This window comes from Schistocerca gregaria, chromosome 2 (assembly GCF_023897955.1).
Source record: "Schistocerca gregaria isolate iqSchGreg1 chromosome 2, iqSchGreg1.2, whole genome shotgun sequence".
Taxonomy (NCBI): domain Eukaryota; kingdom Metazoa; phylum Arthropoda; class Insecta; order Orthoptera; family Acrididae; genus Schistocerca; species Schistocerca gregaria.
Window position 1 is genome coordinate 270,443,869 of NC_064921.1, and position 26,342 is coordinate 270,470,210.

General features: G+C 43.1%; 1 protein-coding gene across 1 annotated transcript in view; it reads right to left on the reverse strand.

The window, feature by feature from the left end:
* The window catches only part of LOC126335742 (uncharacterized), a 513,925-nt gene that overhangs the window by 35,520 nt on the left and 452,063 nt on the right, over positions 1 to 26,342 (reverse strand). Inside the window, exon 15 of the mRNA XM_049999199.1 lies at positions 17,708 to 17,851. Within this exon, the coding sequence (XP_049855156.1) occupies positions 17,708 to 17,851 (144 nt within the window). The remainder of the gene's footprint in view (positions 1 to 17,707; positions 17,852 to 26,342) is intronic.

A 26,342-nucleotide genomic window follows, 5' to 3' on the forward strand; every position in this document is an offset into this window, starting at 1 on the left:
CTTTGGTACTCTGAGTTTACATCAACTGTTAGTGTGCATCGTCGCTTTCGACAAACCTATTCAGCACAAGATGCAGTCGATGGCAAAGCTATTCGTGCATCGTTCAATCTGTTTGGAGATATAGGAAGTGTGTTGAAAGGACATTCATCAGGCCAGCCGAGAACAAATGAAGACAAAGCTGAAGAAATCCGGCTGTCCTGTATAAGAAGCCCGAAAAAATCTCTTGCCCGACGAAGTCTTCAGTTAAGCATCCCTAAGACAACAGTCTTCAATGTCTTGCATAACAGGTTACCAGTGCATGCTAACTAAAATCAGATTAAACATTGCATAAAACCGACCGATCGCCCTAAGCGCACGAACTCCCTGAAGTCGTGTTCTCACTACTGTGGGCTATTTTTTTCCGGGGCTACGTAAAGGGCATTGTCTTTGCGGAGACATTTCGATATCCGAGGCATGGGTGGGAGCGAATTTCGGCAGCCATCACGACTGTGACACCACAGACGCTACAAAACCACATGGTGTGAAATCGAGTATGGTTTTCATATTTGCAGAGGAACAAGTGAAGCTCACATCGAAAGATATTAACGAATGAAAAAAGCTCTTAAATCGTTCCTTTATCTTGAACAGTTTTTCTGTAGCGCTTGCTCAAAATCCCGGCGTTCTCTGTACGTAGATGGAGCAATTAATTCATGAAACCCTCACAGAAAAGCTCCACCTTCTGTTTGCACAGTCAGGTCTTCACTACCAACGGAATTTCTTCAGTGGTGTCGTAGTGTCGTAGTGATGTCCTCGAATGCCTTCCTTCTGTTCAACAACACATGAAAAAGAAAATGTGGACTTTGCAGTGGATGCAATACTGTCGTGAGTTGTAGTCTCCTAAATTCTTCTATGGTGACACGTAAAATTGTAACGTTGTTGACTTTCGGAGAGGGTTGAATTATAGTTCTGTATTTTATATTGAAAGCAAAAATGGTTGTCACTGAACACCCCTAGAGGACATCTCGCTAATACCGTGTAACACAGCATCGATAATAAACTCAAATATGCTAGGAAGAGAGTCCAGACGTTTCTTCAGGTATGTCACATACCGTTCATGATTAGATCCTGTGGAGCTACCAAATTGCATGGATGTTGACTGCTACATTTCTGGCATTGTTCCAAATAATCCTAGACATATTCTATCGGACTAAGACACGGCTGTTGTCATCTTCGAAGAAAGCGTTTTCATTGTGATGTACAAGAAAGGGCAAACTGCAGTTACTTAGAATATTGAAATAAATCTCTTGGTTGTTTTGGGAAGTGCACCCTGAAGGCATGAGCCCTAGTAATGGCAGGAAAAACAACGCCTAAGCATCACAGGAGTATCTCCACCTTGACCTACATCCTCCACTCATTGCGGGTTAAGCGCCTCATTGGGCCGTCAGTGTACTGGAAGTCTTGTATCATTTTGAAAAGCGCCAAAATCGCATCTCGTCGGCCCACATTATACGAATTCAATCAGCTCCCGTGCAGATTCTGTGTTCTTTTGTTCACTGAAGATGTGCAACCTTATGTGCCGCAGGGAGCAACGGCTATTTGCAAATGATTCTACACCAGATGTCTATTGCATATAGTTCCTTCTGAAATGTTCGCTCGAAAACTGATTGAGATGGGCCTGCATTCACTGACAGCATCAATTCTCGTCGGGTTTCAAATCGATGGTCTTTGATACGTCGTTAAATACGTCTCCGGTCCCTGTTGCTTTCTATCCTTTCATGACCATAGCTTTTCACCGTGTTACATAGCTGTCAGTGGTACACTACTATTTGCAGACACGCTGGACAATGTAGAAAAACGAGAGTGATAGGGGAGCAAGGGTGACCAGCCTGAGGCCGGCAACCGGGTGCCTGATGGCGCAGTAACTTTTACGACCTACGAGGCGGACGGTATTTCGGAGAGAATCGAACAGCTGGCGGGTAACTGGATGGGAACGTTTCTCGTGTCAATAAATTTAGCTTTGTGAGTGTGAAATCATGTTAGTATTAAACATAGCACCATACTGCAAAAAAAAAAAAAAAAAAAAAAAAAAAAAAAAAAAAAACCGAAGTGCCTTAGTCGGAAAATTGTTGCGACCAAAAAAAGACATGTGCAAGTAGGATTCGCGCTTTGGGGGTTCCGTACAGACTTAATTACATATATAGACAATAATAATAAATTTCTGTGTCCCAGTGGCCTGATGCAAGTATTTACATTGAGCACTACTTCGGCGACTTTGCGTATCCTTAGTCTATCCCGGTTATCAAATATTACAATGGAGACCTTCAGTTTAAGGTGGAATCCCAGCCGCGTTTCTTTTCTGGCGACTCCTCACATCGTTGAGAGGCGAAGGCTAGGTTAAAACGAAGACAGGAAAAACTGCTGGCCCGACCGAGATTCGATCCTGCGACCGGTCAGTTTTTCGCCACGCGCTTTACCGCTCGATCAGCAGGCCCGACGTACTGGTACATCGGTTTAATCAGTGAGTTTGCGAGGATCAAAATATCTGACATGGCCGTACTTTTTGACTGCATTGACTTAGAAGCTTAAATTATTTACACCGCTAAGGGATCATATAGTTGCGTATGTGACACAAGTTTCAACTTGATACCTTTACCCATCCCGAGGAAAAGCAGTCTTGACAGACAGACGGACGGACTACAAACTGGTCTTACAAGGTAAGGTACGAAACCCATAAATGTAGTTTTTGTGACAACTAGTTCTTGGTGCATTATAGGGGTGAGATTGTGATGTTTTAACGTTACAACATACCTACATATATACTCTGCAAAACACTGTGAAGTGCATGGTACATACTTAGAATGTTAGGATTTCTCCCCGTTCCAATCATGTAGTGAACCTGGCGAAAATGACTAGGTAAATGCCTCTGTGATTAGAATTTCTGTGATGCTCTCCAGCGAATCGAACAAACCCCCGTCCATGTATGTCTCCCTTCTTTCTAAGCATCCAGTATCGCCTATTGTTTCTGTCTGGCAAGGGTCCCTCACAGATTATAAGATGGGGTGCACAGGTGATTTGTAATCTTTCTCTTTTGTGCACTGACTACATTTACCTCGAAATCTGCCAATGAACCCAAGTCCCGAGCCTACTTTACCTGCGACTGAGCCTATGTGGACATTCCATTTCATACCCACACAAATCGTTTCAACCAGTTATTTGAATCAGTTAACTGATTTTCATTTTGAATCATTGATATTATAGTCATAGGACATTACGTTTCTTTGTTTTGTGAAGTGCATGATTTTACTTGTTTGTACGAGAGCATGCCTCCGACTTTTTAATTCTGTTCTCAATATGGTTTGAGGTGTTACATGCCATGCATATTACTCGGCTGACTTCCCCCTTAGCTGACGCAAGTTACAAGCCTCTGCCACTAGAAGGCTCCGAATTGTAGCGAATAACGTTGCGGTGTGTAACGCAACTATGTTACTGCGTGAGAGACTCTATGAAAACTGAAAGAACGAATTTGAAGAGTTCGCCCACCACATGGAACATCCTCTCCTTCAGCATGACAATGCTAGACCACACACGAGCACTGCGACATCTGGAACAGTCCGACGCCTTGGGTTCACTGTCATCGATCATCCTCCGCACATTCTCGAATTGGCCCCATAAGATTTTCATCTCTTTCTAAAACCTAAAGAACACCGGAGGACTTCAGTATGGTAGTGATGAAGCGGTGCAAGCAGAGGTGAGGTTATGGCTCCGTCAACAAAGTCAAACATTCTGCAGTGACGGCATCAAAAACTCGTCTGTCGTTGGGAGAAATGTGTTCAACGCCAGGGCAGCTACGCTGAGAAATAATTTTCTAGACGTAAAGAATAAAGATGTATAATATTAATAACGTTTGCTCTATTTAAAAAGCTTTGACAGTTTTCATATAAAATTTAGGAGCATTACTTTTCAGCAGGCCCTTGTACATTTGCAGCAAGTTGTCGTTCTTTGCATGTTTTTGAACTCTCATGGAGATCTGAATGGAAATTTCTGCAGCTCTTCGCAGACAGTACTTCATTATACATAAGTGTATCATCTGTCAAAAATTTAAGATTTCTGTTAATAGTGTGTGCCAAGTCATTAATGTACGACAAGAACAACAAAGGTCCCAAATACAATCTCCTGAGGCACGCCTTAAGTTGCTTTTGTTTCTGTAGATGGCTCTGCGTCCACGAATACACGCTGTATCCTGCCTACCAAGATATCTCAACCACTCAGAAGTTATGTTTGATATCTCATACAATCGCACTCTCGTGTATAATAGGCATATCGGATGTCAAGAAGTACTGCGTCTACCTGATTTCCTTGATCTATTATCAGTATGTTTAATTTTACAACGCTATTGTTAAAATGGGAACACACGTATACCACGCCAGTGGCGAAGAGATTAGAAGTTCTACAATTTACAGGGAGTAACAGGTATAAGTGCAGATATTTTTATATGTGTTACTTTAATAAGTACATACATCAATATGTTGGGTGTTTTTTCTCTGTGTCAAACAGTCTTCCCACAACCAGGACCTGTTGTTTTCTGCACAGTCATAACTACACCTCTAAGTGGACTACACGTGTCAGTATAAACTGAAAGTTTTGCATCAACACGTCCACACTTCAACACCTGGTCTGCTGCCCAGGAGAAAATAAGTCTTAATTGTCACCTGCCACGCATATGTAGAGCTAATACTGAACCTAAAAATATACAACTTGTAACGACTATAATTACACTACTGGCCATTAAAATTGCTACACCAAGAAGAAATGCAGATGATAAACGGGTATTCATTAGACAAATATATTATACTAGAACTGACATGTGATTACATTTTCACGCAATTTGGGTGCATACATCCTGAGAAATCAGTACTCAGAACAACCACTTCTGGCCGTAATAACGACCTTGATACGCCTGGGCATTGAGTCAAACAGAGCTTGGATGGCGTGTACAGGTACAGCTGCCCATGCAGCTTCAACGCGATACCACAGTTCATCAAGAGTAGTGACGCGTATTGTGACGAGCCAGTTTCTCGACCACCATTGACCAGAAGTTTTCAATTGGTGAGAGATCTGGAGAATGTGCTGGCCAGGGCAGCAGTCGAACGTTTTCTGTATCCAGAAAGGCTATAACAGGACCTGCAACATACGTTTGTGCATTATCCTGCTGAAATGTAGGGTTTCGCAGGGATCGAATGAAGGGTAGAGCCACGGGTCGTGACACATATGAAATATAACGTCCACTGTTCAAATTGCCGCAGTGCGAACATGAGGTAATCGAGACGTGTAACCAGTGACAGCCCATACCATCACGCCGGGTGATATGCCAGTATGGCGATGACGAATACACGCTTCCAATGTGCGTTCACCGTGATGTCGCCAAACACGGATGCGACCATCATGATGCTGTAAACAGAACCTGGATTCATCCGAAAAAAATGACGTTTTGTCATTCGTGCACCCAGGTTCGTCGTTGAGTACACCATCGCAGGCGCTCCTGTCTGTGATGCAGCGTCAAGGGTAACCGCAGCCATGGTCTCCGAGTTGATAGTCCATGCTGCTGCAAACGTCGTCGAACTGTTCGTGCAGATGGTTGTTGTGTTGCAAACGTCCCCATCTGCTGACTCAGGGATCGAGACGTGGTTGCACGATCCGTTACAGCCATGCGGATAAGATGCCTGTCATCTCGACTGCTAGTGATACGAGGTCGTTGGGATCCAGCACAGCGTTCCGTATTACCCTCCTGAACCCACCGATTCCATATTCTGCTAACAGTCATTGGATCTCGACCAACGTGAGCAGCAATGTCGCGATACGATAAACCGCAATCGCGATAGGCTACAATCCGACCTTTATCGAAGTCAGAAATGTGTTGGTACGCATTTTTCCTCCTTACACGAGGCATCACAACAACGTTTCACCAGGCAACGCCGGTCAACTGCTTTTTGTGTATGAGAAATCGGTTGGAAACTTTGCTCAAGTCAGCACGTTGTAGGTGTCGCCACCGGCGCCAACCTTGTGTGAATGCTCTGAAAAGCTAATCATTTGCATATCACAGCATCTTCTTCTTGTCGGTTAAATTTTGCGTCTGTAGCACGTCATCGTCGTAGTGTAGCAATTTTAATGGCCAGTAATGTATTATTAAGCAGCAAACCATATAAATACTGATGTAATGTTGTTCAGTACACTGTCCTGTCACCAACAGAAATATCTATACTTATATTCATTACACCCAGTATATAGCGATCTAAATAGAGCAGTGTGCTCTTTCCAGGGGGTGTCTGATAGTTTATCTAGTGAGCATAATTTTTTTATAAAAAAATGCTTTCCTGGATGACGTTGGTTCACGTTACTGAATAATCGCTAGACTTACTTTCATTATCATGAACACAAAAGCGACTCTAGCGGTGCGCGGTATCGTTAAGTCTAAATCACGCACACCAAAATGAATGGATTCTTGCATTCGATTTCATACTACGCCAGACAGTCTATCTTCGTTCCCTACATTTTATTAATGCTATCTTCAGAATTCGAAGAACGTATTCCAGTCAACACTGTCACAACATTTGAGTATAATATATTAAAGTTCACCACACTATGAAATGTAGAGGCGGCCCTTAAAATTCATGAATGTAGCTTTTTTAAACTGAATCTTTTTCATTTGAAAACTCACAATTTGAAAAAGAATTTGTCGAGAGGAATGTGTGACGTTTATGGTGACACTTCCAGTTAAATATAGCCATGGAAGCTTGGCGCAGAGAACGCTGGGCATTCTCCTGGGACACGTCATTTGTCACGAAGGACGTGGTAATGGCGTACGAGTGAAAAGTCAGGTTGGTTTTAATGGCGCAGTAAATTTTGCTTTTAGTAACAGTGGTAAATACTTTGTTACAAAGTTTGGGGAAATATGAAATCGAATTTACGAATTCATGCATGTTTTAGACTTCTCTCAATTCTGTAGACTTATGATAGCGCGCACTGTTATTGCTGATTTTGTATTCGTGATAATGCAGATAGGGCTAGTAACTATTCAGTAACGTGAACCACTGTCATACAGAAAAGTATTTTTTTAATAAACGACTTTAGCTAACAGGACAAAATATTACACACAAGAGCACACTGCTCTATTTAGAATGCTATATACGGTGTAGCGGGTATAAGTGCACATATCAGTGTGTTGTTTTTTTCTACGCATCAAAAAGTCTTCCCACAAACACGTCATATAGTGTCACACCTGATGTTTTCTGCACAGTCGTAACTGCACTAACAATAAGTGGCCTGTCAGTATACACCAGAGGTAGTCAAACTTTTTTTACCCATTGCTCACTTCTGCATTTCCGTCAGACATAAAATTTTTTAATCGATCAACGCTTTCTCAGTAGTAGCGATTTGTAAGACGGGAAAGTAACTACCTCATGAAGTTTATGAAGCAGAGTTACAAGAAGTTAAAGCACATAGTAATAATTAGTTACCAACTACTTTATAGCAAAATGTTATGAAAAACCAATGGAAATGTTTTTAAAACTCCTACCACCTACCACGAAAGCTGTAACGACCACTAGTGATTGTGACAAGGTTGACTATCACTGGTGTAGGCCAACTGTTTTGCGTCCGCTCGTTCACAGTTCAACACCTGACCTGCTGCCCATGGGAAAGCATTAATGGGTTGCTCTTGCCACAAGTGCTTTGGGGTACTAACCAGCCTAAAATACACGACTTGTGTAGCTATAACTATTGGTCTGCAAATAATGTAAACACTGATGTAATGTTGTTCGGCACACTGAGCTCAGTTGCCAGTAGAAATATCTGCACTTACTCACGTTACACCCTGTATATAGGGTAGAACTTGGACCGCGCGGTCGTGTGACCGATTCACGTTTGCTGTCATGGCAGTGAAGTGGTGTATGTGTGTTCCCATTTTAATCACAATGTGAAGTAGATTACAAACAATTTGTACAGAAACGAGACTGCAGTTTGCAAGACTCAGAGGAAATGAAAGAGAGGCAGAAGTTGGGGAGGGGTGAGACAGGTTGAAGCCTATCCTCCATATTATTAAATCTGGACACTGAGCAGAGTAAAGAAAAATATAGATAAATCTCGAAACGAACAACTTTCAGGGAGGGGAAATGAGAACTTTGAGGTCTCTCAACAGCGTAATTTTGCAAGAGACGTCGAAGGATTTGGAAGAACGTTTGAACGCAATGGGGCGTATCTTGTAAAGAGGTTAAAAGATGAACATCAACAGAAGCAAAGCAAGAGTTAGGGAGTGTCGAAAAATTAAGTCAGGTCATGCCGACGGAATTAGATTAGGAAATGAATCGCTAAAAGCAGTAGACGACTATAACTATCCGGGAGCAAGATAATTGACGACAGCCCAAGCAGATATTGTGATCCAGAATGAGATTTTCACTCTGCAGCGGGGTGTGCGCTGATATGAAACTTCATGGCAGATTAAAACTGTGTGCTTGACCGAGACTCGAACTCGGGGCCTTTGCCTTTCGCAGGCAACTTCTCTACCTAGTGAGCTACACAAGCACGACTCACACTCCGTCCACACAGCTTTACCTTTGCCAGTATCTCATCTCCCACCTTCTGCAAGGTTTTGAAGGTGGGAAACGAGATACTGTCAGAGGTACAGCTGTGAGGAGGGGAATCAAGGCCTGGCTAGAGTAAGCAGTTTAAAAGTGGATAAAGCGTATTATAATGATGTACAGACGAAGAGGCTTGTACAATATACACTAGCACTGGAAATGCATCAAATCGTTCTTCGGACTGAGATCCACAGCAATGACAATATCGCCCAAAAGTTACATCTTAAAAAAGGTGATAACTTGGGCTACTCTTGCCTTCATAACACAGAAATAGCTTCATTATAAATCTTGTTACTCACTCAATACACTTTAAAGCCTAAGGGACAAAACTGCTTAGGTCATCGGTCCCTAGACAGACATTACTCAAACTAACTTATGCTAAGAGCAACACACACACCCATGCCCGAAGAAGAACTCGAACCTCCGGAGGGAGTGGCGTTAATAAATAAACATATTCATTAAGTCTTCCAATATATCAATTCGTGACGCCATATTGCACAACTTTGTCTCAGGTTTACACCAGTATGGAATACTGTGCTGCGTCACAAATTGTGCGGCCTAGTGAGTCTTGCTGCAACTAAATATTCTTTTTTTCCCTATAAATTTTCCTGAAGCGCTTTTTCACGTCTTGAATAGTCTATGTATCGTGTATTATGTTGACATCTATGACTCTTTGGTTGATGATAAAGGTCGTACAGTACTATGTTTTTCACGTTAACTGCACTGTAACAGATCTGCCAGCCTTACATCTGTTTACACGCTGTTGCACAGTGCTAACATCGAAGCAGCTGTTACCATAAAATCATTTCATTCTTCGATAAATTTCACTTGAGTAGCTCTAAGAAACTCGATGACCGCTGATGAGCTTTCCCCAGTTGATTCCAATGCAGCCACAACTGTCAGCTGTATCTTGTGGGTATCTGAGGTTGTGTCAGAGACTACATGCAGTATACTGAAATCTGTTGAGAAGCGCAGTGCATGGACGAGATAGTTATCATTCAACCCCATAAATATCTGAGTTCATGCTTCATGACTCGATAAGGCGTTAAACACTAATGTTTCAGGAAGTATAGATTTTCTTTTATTAATAAGGGCCCAAACTGTCACGAAGTATATACAGCAATATTTAGTAAAATTGTAGGTTATTAGACAGACACTCTAAATTCCACGAAAATTATACAGGAAGGACTAAGAAATTGCACGAAATTTTGAGGGTAAGAGTATTTTTAAGGTCATCTGTTGTCCTCCATACTTTCTGCTTGTTTCCTAAAGCGTTGTCAACTCATTACTGCCAGAAGGACAACTTTTTTGATATTATCAGATCGGAGTAGCGTACGAAAACTTTTCAAAGAGAAGGAAGTTTACTATTGAGACATTTGTTGAATGGTTCTAATTTTGAACCATCTTCCCATTTGAAATTCGAAAGTTTCCTCCAGTTTCCAAAAGTTTAAGGGAAATCTGAAATTCACCATCCTCTTCACCCTTAATGATTTGCCTAAAACAGATTTTACCTTAACCAGCTTCCGGATTCGAATAAATCTCAAGCAGCGCTGATACTTACTTATGGCAAATATTTCGCTTGAAATTTCGCAATGAGGTAGGTAATTCACATTTTGAACTCCAGTCACAAATAATTTTTTTTGTGACAACGGCAGTGTCTGTATAGAAATTAAATGTTTTCTCCAAACATCATTTGATTTTTTACGCACATTTAGTAGACTGCTTCGCTGACTGTCCGTTTAAAATACAAATAAAAACACAAATTAACAAATGACGAAATTTCAAGTCCGGAACTGCCACTTGAAGATGGAGCAAATCTACTGAAACATTTCATAAGTAAAAAAAAATAATAAATAAATAAATGTTTAGTGAGTGGTTACATTGTGTTTCTATTTATATAATATTTTTACGTATTTAATAGTATTTCAGATGAAAACAGATTTCAGGACCTAAATATTGTTGGCCTAACGAGTCGGTGATTGCAAAGCTCATTTGTATGGACAGCAGCAGTTTTCACATAGAAGTCAACAATACAGATGGTGCAGACACTTCCTTTGTGATCTGAATTATCGTCGTAAAAATCAGTCTTCGATCCAGGTTACAATTGGGTTTACTCATGATGTTATTCTCACTACTGGTGCACCTGTGTTGTATTGTCAATGATTAGGATATCAATATGATTATCACTATGATTGTTGAGAACTGGTAGGAATTTCTGCTGAACTGTACTATTAACATAGCTGTATAACTGTAAAGTACTTTTCAGTTATTGCAGTTTCATGTAAGGTACACTGTCTCATCAAAAGTATCCGGATACCTACTAGCGGACATTAATATGAGGCGTGTCCATCCTCCGCCTTTATGACGGCTTTAACTCAGCTCGGGGCACTTTCAGTGAGGTTACCTTTCGCGGGCAAGTGCTCTACCAGATGAGCTACCCAAGCACAACTCACGCCCCGTCCTCACAGCCTTAATTCCGCCAGTACCTCGTCTCCAACCTTACAAACTTCACAGAAGCTCTCCTTTCTTCCAGGAGTGCTAGTTCTGCAATTTTCGCAAGAGAGGTTCTGTGAATTTTGGAAGGTAGGAGACGAGGTACTGGGCGGAATTACAGTTGTGAGGGAGGGGCGTGAGTCGTGCTTGGTTAGCCCAGTTGGTAGAGCACTTGCTCCCGAAAGGCAAACGTCACGATTTCGAGTCTCGGTCCGGCACACAGTTTTAACCTGCCAGGAAGTTTCATATCAGCGCATAATCCGCTGTAGAGTAAAAATTTCATTCTAGATCGAAGGTAGTTGTAATAACAGCGGAGAAATTCATTTTCGGAGTCATCATTTCCTAGGGGTGCATATCTGTCTCAAGGCTGTTTAATCAAAGCAGGTAGTCGTGAAAACCTCTCTTCTAATAATTGCCACAGGCTAAATCGTCGCATACCGCAACATGCGACAACCTCGCATTTTACAATCTGTAAAATAATACTGTGATTCACGTACGCGATTTGCATCGTTTTTCAATGTCGTAGCCTGTGCGATACCCAGTCAGGTATGTGTTGGCACAACGTATTAGGCAGCCACAGGAAAATCAATGATCATTTGGCTCCAAATATTAGCCAGCACGATGCCTGCCTGCACTCTCAAAGTTCCGTTTTGCTAGCTCCAACTGCCGGCCGAAGTGGCCGTGCGGTTCTAGGCGCTGCAGTCTGGAACCGCGAGACCGCTACGGTCGCAGGTTCGAATCCTGCCTCGGGCATGGATGTGTGTTATGTCCTTAGGTTAGTTAGATTTAACTAGTTCTAAGTTCTAGGGGACTAATGACCTCAGAAGTTGAGTCCCACAGTGCTCAGAGCCATTTGAACCATCTAGCTCCATCTTAGTATAGTTGTTGCATTACTGGATGAAGATGTGAACGAAACTGTAAAGTTTTAACACTAGTACATTTCGTCGCTCTACTAAGTTAAATACATTTCTCCCTGGAGCATCTGTGGCAATGGAAACAGCACCCAAGTCAACATCTTTAAAATTCTGTACAGCTGAAACTAACGCGGACGTATCCTGTACTTCTTAAAAGACATCACAAGACATGAGAAGTTAATCTATCTTGTATTGCCATCAGAACCACCATCGCAATGAAAATGAACACGGGTTTTCCAAAACCTTCTCGAGTTCTCATTAACTTTTAGAAATCTGGTAATTCAGAAAGCACGAGGGTTGACACTTAAATAGTGGCAATTATTTATTCACAACCGATACAAAAGAGTTACATGTTTGCACCTGTTACTGTCCTTCAAAATAGTCATCAGCGTTGTGTAGAGCCCATTGCCAGCGATGTCGAAGGCGTAGTATACCGTTAGCAGAGCGGCCTACTGCCTGTCGAATCTCTGGAGCTGTTATGAAGCGAATGCCACGAAGCCAAAACTGAAACGGCAACCCAACGAATGGCGTCATTATGCGTCGCCGCGAAAGGCGAAAGTGCGTCAGAGCCCCAGTACGGTGAAAGCTATGGTGATTCTCGTGTGCGACTGTGACGGTGTTATCCTAACGCATTACTTTCCTCCACGGCAGACCGTCAATGCACAGTATTACTTTTCGTTTTTGAAGCACCACCTGCGACCGGTTTTGCGAAAGAAGCGGCGACACTTTCTGTGCACCTCCCCCCCTCCTCCCCCCCCCCCCCCCAATTTTTAATGACAATGCGCGGGCGCATACAGCGCGAGCTGTGGCTGCTGCGTTCGGTCGATGGGACTGGGAAGTACCGTACCATCCACCATACTCCCCGGACTTAAGTCCTTGTGACTTTGATTTGATTCCGAAGATGAAGAAACCATTTTGTGCCATTCACTTCAGAACTGCTCCAGAGATTCGACAGGCAGTAGACCGCTCCATCAGCACCATCATCAGAACAGGCTCTGCTAACAGTATATTACGCCTTCCACATCGCTGGCAACGGGTTCTAGACAACGCTTGTAACTACTTTGAAGGACAATAGCAGATGCAAACATGTAACTCTTTTGTATCGGTTGTGAAGGGCAGTAACAGGAGCAAACATGTAATTCTTTTGTATTGGTTGTGAATAAATAGTTGCCACTATTTAAGTCTCAAACCTCGTATATGTACGTCTGTGGCATTAGTCGGCGTTAGGGGAAGAATGTTTTCCAATACGAATTGCTACAGCGTAGGTCCAGAGTGTGTCACAGCTTCAGGTTTACCATCATTATCTCTCTTTATTACAATACCTGCTTATACAGAGGGAACAAGTTTACGTTTTTCAGCTACCACGAAATCATGATACCGTAATTTTACACGATAATTATAGCGCATTAGTAGTGGTGTTTGAGTATTTGCTCTTGTAATACCTAATAGTACATGTGCTTTTGGAGTCACAGATGAAAAGAATACTTGACCAGGGTCCAAAACTATAGCTAAAGATTCTTATAATAGCAGCTGTACAGAATTTGCTGTCTTTATGCTTTACGGTCTAGTCTTCACAATTTAATAGGAATAGCTACCATGTGTTTTTTTTCTTTCTGTCTGTAAAGGAATCTTAAATACGACCATGGTCGACTAATAGTATAGCCTTGTTTACAATGTTTTGCAGCAACTTATAATTTCAGTGCGACGTCTATCATCAGCTGCAACACCAAACACTGTAGTCTCCTTTGTGACTTCAAGTAAATGCGGTTGCCTTTCTTCTACTCCAGGCCGACCACCAATATTTCGAATTTTAAGAAACGCTGCTGAGTCGAAATAACTATTTTTTGTTTTTCGGAATCACGACTTTTTTCTCTTGTTGGGCTGCACTGATCTTTCTCTTCAGTATGTTTCTTTATTGATGGAAGTCTTTCCTTTATACTGTTATTCATTTTGTCGCTTTATCTGTCGCCTTGGATCGCGTGCTAACAGAAAACTATTGAACTCGGATTCTAGAACCACAATTTTATTCTTTGAAGTGTGCTGACTAGGCGTTGATTTAGGTGCTGTTCGAGGTAACTGGCTTCCACTTGGCTGCATACTGATATCTTCAGTGTCTTCTGGAATGTCACGTTTGGTTTCCTTCACTTAAAAGGAAGCATGTAAAATGTTGAATATGGGCATTTCACACAATATGTATACTAAATCTTCCTGAAGATTCCAGCTACATGATGGGGATAAGTCAACATCGAAATCGATGTTCCGAGATTACCTCCAACAGACAGAAAGAAAAATGCTGTTGCCGTTTCTACTATATAATAAGTAGTGAATAATAACTGAACGTAACTGACTTGGTTGTTCTGTTTTTCAGTTTGCCACAGAACATAAAACATATTTTTAGCGGTGGAGAACAAAACGTTAAAATAATATAAGACTCAGACGTACTTTTACGCTTGTTTTTGTGGTTTTAACGACTGAGAAATTTTGGAAAAAAGTCTGTAAATCTCGCTCTCTTTTTCATTAGTTTTATTTTAATTTTTTTAATTTGCGATTTCACTTAACCTTCAACATTGTTGCTGTTTTTCAAACTTCGCTATAAGGCGTTAACTTTGTCTTGTATATTTTATATTTATCGCCAAAAGCTGCACTGTAGACTTCATGTAGTTTGCGGTAAAGAGTACCTAAATCAATTTTTCACTCTTTTTAAATTTTTGAGATAAACTGAAATCACAGAATAGTACACGTAGAACCACAAAAAACCAGTTCATCACTCAGTGAAAGTCAAGTTCAGACTGAATGATATAAACGATTCAACATGGACGAAATCAGAGCGATGGTGCTTTTGTCAAAGTCTCAAAAGGCGGTATTGACCTTTCGACATACGCCAAGAGCGTCAATTACTCGCTAGGCACAGTCACTGTGCTAGGTGGACTGCTAGTAGCATTTCGGAACTCTAGAGTGATTCCTTCCGCTGATTTCATGCGACTTTTTACAACCAGCCTCCACATTGCTCGGAGGTCCCTGTCCGTCGCTAGGCTCCATGAAATCTGAGGTCTGCTTTGTCTTGGTTTAGCTGGAGTTGTCCCTTCTCGTTTCCACTTAACATTCACATCACTAACAATCGAGCTAGGCAGCTTTAGAAGAGCTGAAACGTCGCTGATGGATTTGTTAGTCACGTGACATTTAATGACTAATCCACTTTCGAAGGAGTCATAGAGCTCTCCTGATCAAGCCATTCTGCGGTTACTGTTTCACTTCTGACAACGAAATACTCCCCGCCTGCAAAAGTTTTCCGTCCGCCTGTCATAACATCCAGAGATCATTCCGCATAACAAAGGGGTATCTTGATTTTCCTATCAGACAGAGTATGTACATTATGAGTGTGAAATTTCTTTCTGTATTCTGAAGCTGAAGGTTTCAAAAGCATATGAAAAACATTCAGTGCACTATTATACCTGCCATTTTAGAGATGTGCTTTCGCTAGTTTGTTGTCATGCATAGTCCTGTTACCGAAGCTACAATTTGAAGTTTGATTTCTGCAGTTACTAACTTGCTGTTATAAACATAAAGCAGTGAAGTACCACATAAGTATTAAGATTAAGTGAAAGTAGATTCGATTACTCGTTTGCAAGATACTCATTTTTAGAAAAGCTATGATTGGGGTGATAAAATTTTAACTCAAGTTTTAAAAATTTCTGCAAACTTTTGTCATACTTCCATATTATCGAGAAACTACAAACGAACTGACAGCTGATTTACTGAATGTTTTTGTCTGTATAGTAACTACTACGTATATCAGAATTAACCACAAGTTAATGAAGTCACGAACAGCTAAGGAAAGAAATAAAAATGTTAGGCTGAGAATTGGCAGCAGGCCGCAACCTGACATACAAATTCCAAGATCGGAAATCACTATGCAGGGTAGTTCACTAATAATGATACAAGCCATCAGAAATGTTGGAGAAGGGTAAATGTATCACTCTGGTTGTGAGATGAGGAACTGTAGCTCGGAAACGACGAGGAAAAAAGTTACAAAGCCAAAAAACGTGTGTGAGATAAGTTTGCAAGCGAAATACGAGAATCTGATGCGTTGTCCGTACTATGATATACACTGATTTATTATGTACGTAGTTTAAAACGTTGGTTAGCAGGCCCGCATCTGCTTCCAGCCTTTTTAACTGCTCCATTGTACACTATTTTCCTGAGACACACTACCTACGATGTCGGAAAAAAATCCCACTTCATCGTCGTGCACTTATCCTTAGTTTTGTAGCTCAAGCTCTCTTTGCACATCTGACTTTCAATAAAAAAAGGAATAAGAAGAGAAGATGCTGTTTCGTAGCTAGCTCTTTGACCAGATCTTCTTCCTAGCTCGTTCACCTGATGTTACGCCTAATTAATTTTTGTTGCTGAATCACGTGAACCGTCATTGATACCTTTCAGTTCTCCATCCTCAGTGATAGTTTGCATCGTCAACTATGTAAACACCCTCTATGTAATTAATGGTTTAGGAGATTCAAGCCCCTATGCATGTTACCGTGGCCAGTGATGATGTGAAGATGCACTCTGACTGCTTAGCTGATGACGAGAATGAGGGTTTGAGAATGCGGCTACGACCCCGAAACTACTCTCAAAGAAAGAAATATAAATAAATGAAACAAAAATAGAAAAATGTAGCTATGGAACTGCTATTTGCACAAAAATGCGTTATCACTTAGGGACGGACACATAAAACTCTCCTCCTCCGTTAATGGCGAAAATAAAGCAAAACGTAATCATTTCATGTCATTGACAGCCTTACTTTCGGCATTGCTTCGTCAGGTCACAACCAGACCGTCACCACTCAACCTAACCCAGAGCTCAGTTCAGTATGTCAGCTCTACAGAAATTCGCATTCACATTTTTTGGCTTCGTCTATTAACAACCAGTCTTACACTTTCAACCAACCTAACCTAGATCTACGCTACATACCAGTCTATCATCACAATCAGCATTCCAAAAAATGATATAAATGCGAAAACAAACGTTATCAGTGTTTTGCTCTCTCTCTCTCTCTCTCTCACGCACGGACGCACACACACACACACACACACACACACACACACACACACACACTACACACATATGACGTCACGCGTCACATCATTGTGTCATGCGTCAAAGCTTGCGATCAGTATCGGTGGATTCCATGGAAGTCAAAAAAAAGAAAGGAGGTGGCACTACAGACTTACACTATTCGTTGTTTTGAAGCCAGAGTGGGCACCATTTTGAATAGTCCATAACATTAGCAGACTGCTGTTTACGAGTGCTTCTTGTTACTTATTTCTGTTGTGTGCACGTAATAACTGTTTTAAATACTAAAAATTATACAGATTATATGAATACCATATTGTCAGGAAGGCAATTTCGAACGTTTTTCTGTTTATGAATGTGTATTTGCTCTAATAATACAACACTGTCAGAGTGACGTAACGGGGAAGTGTCACCGCGGTGTACTATCGGGGTATGAATGCGGTGAACATAATGTTTTGGGCTAGTTAAGAAGGCGGACATCAGCTACAAGTTAGTGAGGTAACGCCACCGCCACTTTTTCTTTTACCTCCATCGTAGGTTCATATATTCGCCATCTTTCAAGGCTTTAGCTGTTTTTAGTTGTAATGTAAGAGAGTAAGTGGGAAGAGAGACACTGACCAGCTGCAAGACTTGCGTGGACAGGTTCCTGACGAACGCCAAAGGGTCCTCGAGGCCTGGGTCCTGCACCTGCAGCTGCTTCATGTTGCCCACCAGGTGGCAGGCCAGCGCTGCCTGCTGCTCCGACCGTGCGGCGAACGAGTCCTGTATGGCAAGGAGAACATCAAATGGGACCTCTGCCGCTGTTGGATATAAAAGTCTTATTATACACTATCCGCTTTGTGAGCGGTACTAGTAAACTACACTACTGGCCATTAACATTGCTACACCAAGAACAAATGCAGATGATAAACGGGTATTCATTGGACAAATATATTACACTAGAACTGACATGTCATAACATTTTCACGCAATTTGGGTGCATACATACTGAGAAATCAGTACCCAGAACAACCGCCTATGGCCGTAATAATAACGGCCTTGATACGCCTGGGAATTGAGTCGGAGCTTGGATGGCGTGTACAGGTACAGCTGCCCATGCAGCTTCAACACGATACCACAGTTCATCAAGAGTAGTAACTGGCGTATTGTGACGAGCCAGTTGCTCGGCCACCATTCACCAGACGTTTTCAATTGGTGAGAGATCTGGAGAATGTGCTGGCCAGGGCAGCAGTCGAACATTTTCTGTATCCAGAAAGGCCGTTACAGGACCTGCAACATGCGGTCGTGCATAATCCTGCTGAAATGTAGAGTTTCGCGGGGATCGAATGAAGGGTAGAGCCACGGGTCGGAACACATCTGAACTGTAACTTCCACTCCAGAATGAGAATTTCACTCTGCAGCGGAGTGTGCGCTGATACGAAGCTTCCTGGCAGATTAAAGTTTGGAAGGTAGGAGATGGATACTGGCAGAAGTAAAGCTGTGAGTACCGGGCGTGAGTCGTGCTTCGGTAGCTCAGATGGTACAGCACTTGCCCGCGAAAGGCAAAGGTCCCGAGTTCGAGTCTCGGTCGGGCACACAGTTTTAATCTGCCAGGAAGTGTAACTTCCACTGTTCAAAGTGCCGTCAATGCGAACAAGAGGTGACCGAGACGTGTAACCAATGGCACCCCACACAATCACGTCGGGTGACACGCCAGTATGGCGATGACGAATACACGCTTCCAATGTGCGTTCACCGCGATGTCGCCAAACACGGATGCGACCATCACGATGCTCTAAACAGAACCTGGATCCACCCGAAAAAATGACGTTTTACCATTCGTGGACACAGGTTCGTCGTTGAGTACACCATCACAGGCGCTCCTGTCTGTGATGCAGCGTCAAGGGTAACCGCAGAGCTGATAGTCCATGCTGCTGCAAATGTCGTCGAACTGGTGTGCAGATGGTTGTTGTCTTGCAAACGTACCCATCTGTTGATTCAGGGATCGAGACGTGGCTGCACGATCCGTTACAGCCATGCGGATAAGATACCTGTCATCTCGACTGTTAACGATACGACGCCGTTGGGGTCCAGCACGGCGTTACGTATTACCCCCTGAACCCACAGATTCGATATTCTGTTAACAGCCATCGGATCTTGACCAAAGCGAGCAGCAAAGTCGCGATACGATAAACCGCAATCGCGATAGGCTACAATCCGACCTTTATCAAAGTCGGAAACGTGATGGTACGCATTTCTCCTCCTTACACGAGGCATCACAACAACGTTTCACCAGGCAACGCCGGCCAACTGCTGTTTTTGTATGACAAATCGGTTGGAAACTTTCCTGATGTCAGCACGTTGTAGGTGTCGCCACCGGGGCCAACCTTGTGTGAATGCTCTGAAAAGCTAATCATTTGCATATCACAGCATCTTCTTCCTGTCGTTTAAATTTCGCGTCTGTAGCACATCTTCGTGGTGTATCAATTTTAATGGCCAGTAGTGTACATATGAAACTTGTCTGGTATAATCTTTCATACTATGGATTCATACGTGCATCGATAAGCACTTGCATGTGTCAAAGAACATATAGCCAGTCTTCCATCTGTTAGAATAGCTCCATCTTTCGTTAAGCACCGCGAAACATGTTTTAGCACGCTACTTAAACTTTGAGAAAACCAGCCAATAGTACAGCTTGGCAGGAAGATCGGTTAGCAAGGATCCTTTTGACTTGTAGGGAAAGGTTTTCCTCCTCCTGCCATGAACACGCTTTACTTTACTACTGGTTGGATGTGCCAAACAATTTAGTTTACAGGGTGAAGAAAAAGTACCGCACTTGGCGGCATGCTCTTTCTCATCCCAGTTCGAGACGAAAGTGTATCCAACAAAACCCAGTCCCGGCTGTAACCTTAATAGAAATTTGATTTAAAAAACGAAGCTCTTGCAACGGTGTAACTACGTGCAGTATGGCCATGAACAGGTAGCATGAACTCTGCACTGTGCCGGAGCTGTACCATTAGCCCAGTGAGACTACCCTACGCCGTGGGGAACGGAGACGCAGCTTTACCGATGTTTGAATCGCGCTCACGCAAAATATTTTTTTCCTGTTAAAACATCAAACTGCATCCAAATTACACCTCCACAATGCGGTACCTTGTCTATTTCTTACTGTTATTGTTACCTTTATTTAAACATTAAGATATAACATGATCTTCTTTCACACGTAAACGAACATTTTGTTTCGTCTCTACATCTACATCTACATGAATACTCTGCAAATCACATTCAAGTGACCGGCAGCGGGTTCATCGAACCACCTTCACAATTCTCCATCATTTCAATTCGTATAGCGCGCGGAAAGAATGAACACCTATATATTTCCGTACGAGCTCTGATTTCTCTTATTTTATCGTGGTGATCGTTCTTCCCTATGTAGATCGGTGCCAACAAAATATTTTCGCATTCGGAGGAGGAAGTTGGAGATTGGAATTTCGTGAGAAGGTTCCGTCGCAACGACAAACGCCTTTCTTTTAATGATTTCCAGCCCAAATCCTGTTCATTTCTGTGACACACTCTCCCCTATTTCGCGATGATACAAAACGTGCAGCCTTTCTTTGAACTTTTTGGATGTACTCCGTCAGTCCTATCTGGTAAGGATCCCACACCGCGCAGCAGTATTATAAAAGAGGACGGACAAGCGTAGTGTAGGCAGTCTCCTTAGTAGGTCTGTTACATTTTCTAAGTGTCCTGCCAATAAAACGCAGTCTTTGGTTAGCCTTCCCCACAACATTTTCTATGTGTTCCTTCCGATTTAAGTTGTTCGTAATTGTAATACCCAGGTATTTAGTTGAATTTACGGCATTAGATTAGACTGATTCATCGTTCAACCGAAGTTTAATGAGTTCCCTTTAGCACTCATGTGGATGACCTCACACTTTTTGTTATTTAGAACCAACTGCCATTTTTCGCGCCATTCAGATATTTTGACTTAGCCGGCCGCGGTGGTCTCGCGGTTGTAGGCGAGCAGTCCGGAACCGTGAGACTGCTACGGTCGCAGGTTCGAATCCTGCCTCGGGCATGGATGTGTGTGATGTCCTTAGGTTAGTTAGGTTTAAGTAGTTCTAAGTTCTAGGGGACTGATGACCACAGCAGTTGAGTCCCATAGTGCTCAGAGCCATTCGAACCATTTTGACTCAAATAAAGTCAATAGAAAATAACAGTGGATACAGTAACATTGTCTGTACCCAATGAAGTACAAAAAACTCAGTAGGTAGGCTACACTAGATTGCACATTATGCTACGCACAGTAATTCCATTCTGTACACATGACAGTCAGGTTTATCTTCACAGTTTACAAGAGTTAAGACTATGGAAGACGTGTTCAGGAGATTGTTGGCAACGACAGACCCCTACGTTTCTTCCTTACGCAAATCTTCGCCGAAGAAACTGAAGAGTTTGTCGCCAGAAGCCGTTGCCCTCTTAGTTCCTGTGGCGGAACACTATGAAGATTCAGATGCAGATGCAGATGCAGATAATGAGTAAACAGTGTTTGAGGATGATGACGATTCAGTTGAAGCAGAAGATGAAAAAAATAAGAAAATGAGAGCTTGTAAATTAAGTTATAAAAAATTTACAAAATAAATAATTGTAATTAAAATGAAATAATTTTTTTGTAATATTTGACACCAACTTGTAACCTATATTTGGTCCTTTCTTCGAGTTTTCCACTTTTTTGGTTTATTTTTTAAGCATTAACTACAATAACCCCTAAATACTGACTTTTATATGAATAAAAATATAAATAAATAAAAAGACATAGATTCTGACCGCCATCTTGGATCCAACATTTTTCATTTATAATTTTTTGAGCTCTGTCATCATCAGTAACCTCGATAATTCCCTAATACTTACTTTTATATGTAAAAAATGATAGTAGTGTACATAGAGCCTGCCATCTTGGGTCCGCCATTTTGTTTTTTTCACTTTTTGATATCATATTCTTAATCGGAAACTCTGTAAATCCTTACATACTAAGTTTGGTACAAATTGAACAACTACTTGTATTTTGACCAGCTTTTTGGGATTCTGACCCACTGTGCGCCGGCACGTACAAATGCGAGCAACGTTCAGTTTGGAGAAGGCGCTCGAAGCGACCATCTCGGGTTTGCAGTCAGTTCGCCACTCGCTGCATCAACCATTGCCGAAGCGGCGTGCACAGGATCTATTAGGTCGTGGACATCCATGGGTGGAGTACTATAAACTTGTTTCTTTAAGAGTTCCCACAAATAATAATCTAGCGGGTGAAGCTCCGGAGAACGACCAACCATTTCCCTCCAATCGCGTCTTTTAATTGCCGCGCGGAGTGGTCGCGCGGTTAGAGGCGCTATGTCATTGACTACGCAGCCCTTCCCGCCGGAGGTTCGAGTCCTCCCTAGGGCATGGGTGTGTGTGTTGTTTTAGCACAAGTTAGTTTAAGTAGTGTGTAAGCCTAGGAACCGATGACCTCTGCAGTTTGGTCCCTTAAGAACCCACACACATTTGAACATTTTGTTACAATAATTACGCACATCCATTCCAAAGTGTGGCGGTGTACCATCATGCTGAAACCATAGCTGCCGCACCAAATGGAACGTTCTTCAACGAGTCAGGCAGAGTATTACAAAGAAACGTACAATACCGGGAAGCATTCAACTTTCCCAGCAATAAGTAAGGTCCCAAAAGCAGTCCCCCCACGATTCCATCCCACGGGTTTATGCCAAAGCGTTTCTGAAAGCCACGTTCACTGGTGACATGTGGCTTAGGTTCCGACCAATAATGGTTGTTGTGGAGGTTGAAAATAATTTCACGAGTGGAGCTAGCTGATGCAAAAGGCCATTCACAAAACTGTACTCGTCCAATGTGGTCTTCTGGTCGCTAGTGTTGAGTTAATGTGTAACGATATAGAAGCAGTGCTTCATTGTTCCAACACGTCAGCAACCAGCCTTTGAGATATCTGCAACTGCCTTGCCATATCACGGGTACTTCCCCGAGGTGATTGTGAACCGCTTCAAGACTCGCGTCTTCTCTTTGTGGAGGATGGCCTTGGACGACCTCTGTCCATTACTTGTGGACGAAGATTACCGGTTTCCCGAAGGCGTTGCTACAAGCGTCGAAAAACATTCTTATCGCGATGGCTTCTTTGAGGGTACCGTGCAGAATAGGCACGAGCAGCAGCTTCGTTATCGGATGCACCCAGTACCAAAACCATATCGATATATTCATTGTTTGTGTAGTCAATCGGGAGGCCGCCTTACATGAGTTTGACAGGGTCAGTTACGGTTGTGCTCTGCGCGGTTAGTAGAAATATGTATGAAATTTAATGGATCCCATTATCATGTAATAGGCTATTGTCATGTGACAAAATGATATGCTGCCTATAAACGGCGAGAACTAAGGGAATGTATCTCTAAAAAATAAAGAGAGAACAGAAGATTTTTTTAAAAATTACCGGGATTTTTTTAAATATTAGCGGGATTGTATTTCTTAGATTTTTCTCTCGTCGCGTTCCTGAAATTACCTAACACTACAAAAAAAGGACTAAACACTTAAGAAGAAGCCCCAAAAGAAAAGCTACAGCACTTCAGGTGTTGGCCCCTATCACGAAAGACCTTTATAGCTTCTTTTTCTTTTTTTAAAAACAAAGAAAGGAGGATACATTGATGGTTTATTTATTTGTATTTTCTTTTATCTATTATTTTTGTTATTTAATTTTTTTTTATCTTTTTCGATTTTATCATAAATGAATCCATCTCCGTCGCACAAGTACGTTTCCGCAAAGATTGCCAATGGCCTTCGACATCAACGGGAAAGAAAATCCAGCGTGGTGGAGACACATCAGTAGATCATCGATTCACGTCTTCTCGGAAGTGGGTCCGAATAGCCGTTGAGGGTATTGTATCTCATCTGTAAAATGGAAAAAGGGTCATATGTCAGCTGCTGTTTGCATGGATGATCCAGCTGCAGGAGGGTTGTGGAAAGCGGTCCCGGGAAATTTAGAGAAATATTGTTGTTACTTTGGGTTCTTGACTACGGCATAATGCAGTCGTTAAGGTGTTGGCAGAAATCAAGAGCTGATTTGTCACCACCATCAGACAGGTAATGGAATGCGTGCCCGCTAATCCAAGTCACAGAGTAGGTTATTTGCACGTGGAAAATAGTCCATGTCCGGGAACAGAATCATTTGCAGGGTGATGCTGTCAGGAGTTGTGCGTGTCATGAAAGCCAGCTTTTGGCAGACCAAAAGCCAAACATTGCTCGACTCGCAGCACACAAGTTGATGGCCATTGTCATCTTGCACGCTACACGTGGTATGTAATGTTGGCGCCAGTTGGATCCGGTGGAGACGAGACTGCCAGACCTGCTCCCATTAACCGTCATATACAAGGTGAATTGGACGTCCGACGCAAGAGCATGGGTGTCTACTGCCCATCTCACGGCATTCCATCGGACGAGGGAATGTTTTTCTTCAGTCACATTCGGCGGAAGCCGCGATTGCAGCGAGACATAGACTAGATTGGCAGTCGGTAAACGTGGAGGGAGAAGCACAGACGTGATGTAGCTATATCCAAGGAAGAAATAGCGCAAGTAGAGAAAGGGTGCTGATACTACTGTCAGCGGCAGTGGAGCAATAAGCGAGCTCGTCAGCAGGCTGGTGAGGCATGTCGAAGTGAGTCGCCACACTCTGAAACGCCTGCTTACGAAGAGGGCTGTTGCTAGATGGTGCACGTGATAGAGAGTGAGTTCTCCTTTATCCTTCGGCAGGGTGAGGGACTCATAGATGACTTTAAATAACAGGCCTCGACTCACAAAGGAACTCAATGCAGCCAACATCCTTCTGGCCATTGACGGGGTGGATTGGGAATGTCTGAGCCAAGAGCGCCATTCGCGACGCGACATAAACATTAGTAACACGGGTCCGTTGTAGCATGTTCAGGGTTCGGAGCCGATGGTCACAGAGCTCTGATGTGATCCGGCGTAATAAGCGTCTGCTGTCAAGGGCCACTGACAGCCGCAAGTCGGTTGTAAAATCAATATCCAGACATCGTACCACGTCGCTGATCCGTAGGGGAGCGACGCATTCACTGGGCGGCCCACAGCCTATAGGCAACGCGCGAGATTTGCGACCTTAAGGACGCTGCCCGAAGCAGCGGCTTAGGATTCCAGCCAATCCAGCGCTGCCCGAACATCGTTGCTGTTGCGCAGGCCGTGCAACAAAATGTGTGTCTGCCAAAGTCAACCCAGTGAGGCGGTTCCATGCCGAGGGCGTTGGGTTGGGTTGTTTGGGGAAGGAGACCAGACAGCGAGGTTATTGGACTCATTAGATTAGGGAAGGACTGGAAGGAAGTCGGCCGTGCCCTTTCAAAGGAACCATCCCGGCATTTGCCTGGAGCGATTTAGGGAACTCACGGAAAATCTAAATCAGGATGGCCGGACTCGGGATTGAACTGTCGTCCTCCCGATTGCCGAGTGCGTACAGGGTCGCAGAAAGAGGGCATGCTTGCCGCACCGACCGTTGTACCAGGATGGGCGGCGAAAGACGACCATCGTACAGGATCCTAGAATCGCGCCCCGGAGTAGACACGTTATGACCTCCACAAAGCTGTATGAGAATCCCGTTCCTCCGCATCACCGCTGTCAGATAGGAGTGATCAACACTGTTGAAGGCCTGACTGAAATTAAGGGAGGCCAGGGCCCTTGTGATGCGCCACGTCCGCGCAAGCGCGATCGTGTCATCGTACCGATGTAATGCAGTCCAGGTGTTGTAGTCGTCTCCTAAAGAGGCCTCATCGTGGAAAACCAAATATTGGGCCATCCTTCTGAGACGTGCTGCCAAAAGCCGGGTAAAGATCTTCATACCACAGAAGGCGGTGGTCACTGACAGAGGTTCCACCATTTTATTTATGAACAGTAACGAGCATCCGTTCGAGGAAAACGCTAGGAAGCTCTACTTAAGGCGACATCAAGTCGCCGTATATGTCGGTCCAGGTAGACGTCAGTAATTGGCGGCGATACGTCCCATAAAACTGTAACGGGAGGCCGTCGGGTCCCGGCGGCTTGTGAGGCGCGCTGGCCAGTATAGCTGCAGTGACCTCCTCCCCAGTCCCGCGGTAGTGTGCCATGTGTAATGCAAGAGATTTCCTCAATCGCGTCAGGGGGATGATGGCGGTAGACGAACAGTTGACTATAGTGATCGTGGAGAGCATTTCCAATCGCACGACGTGTCGTGGCACACCGA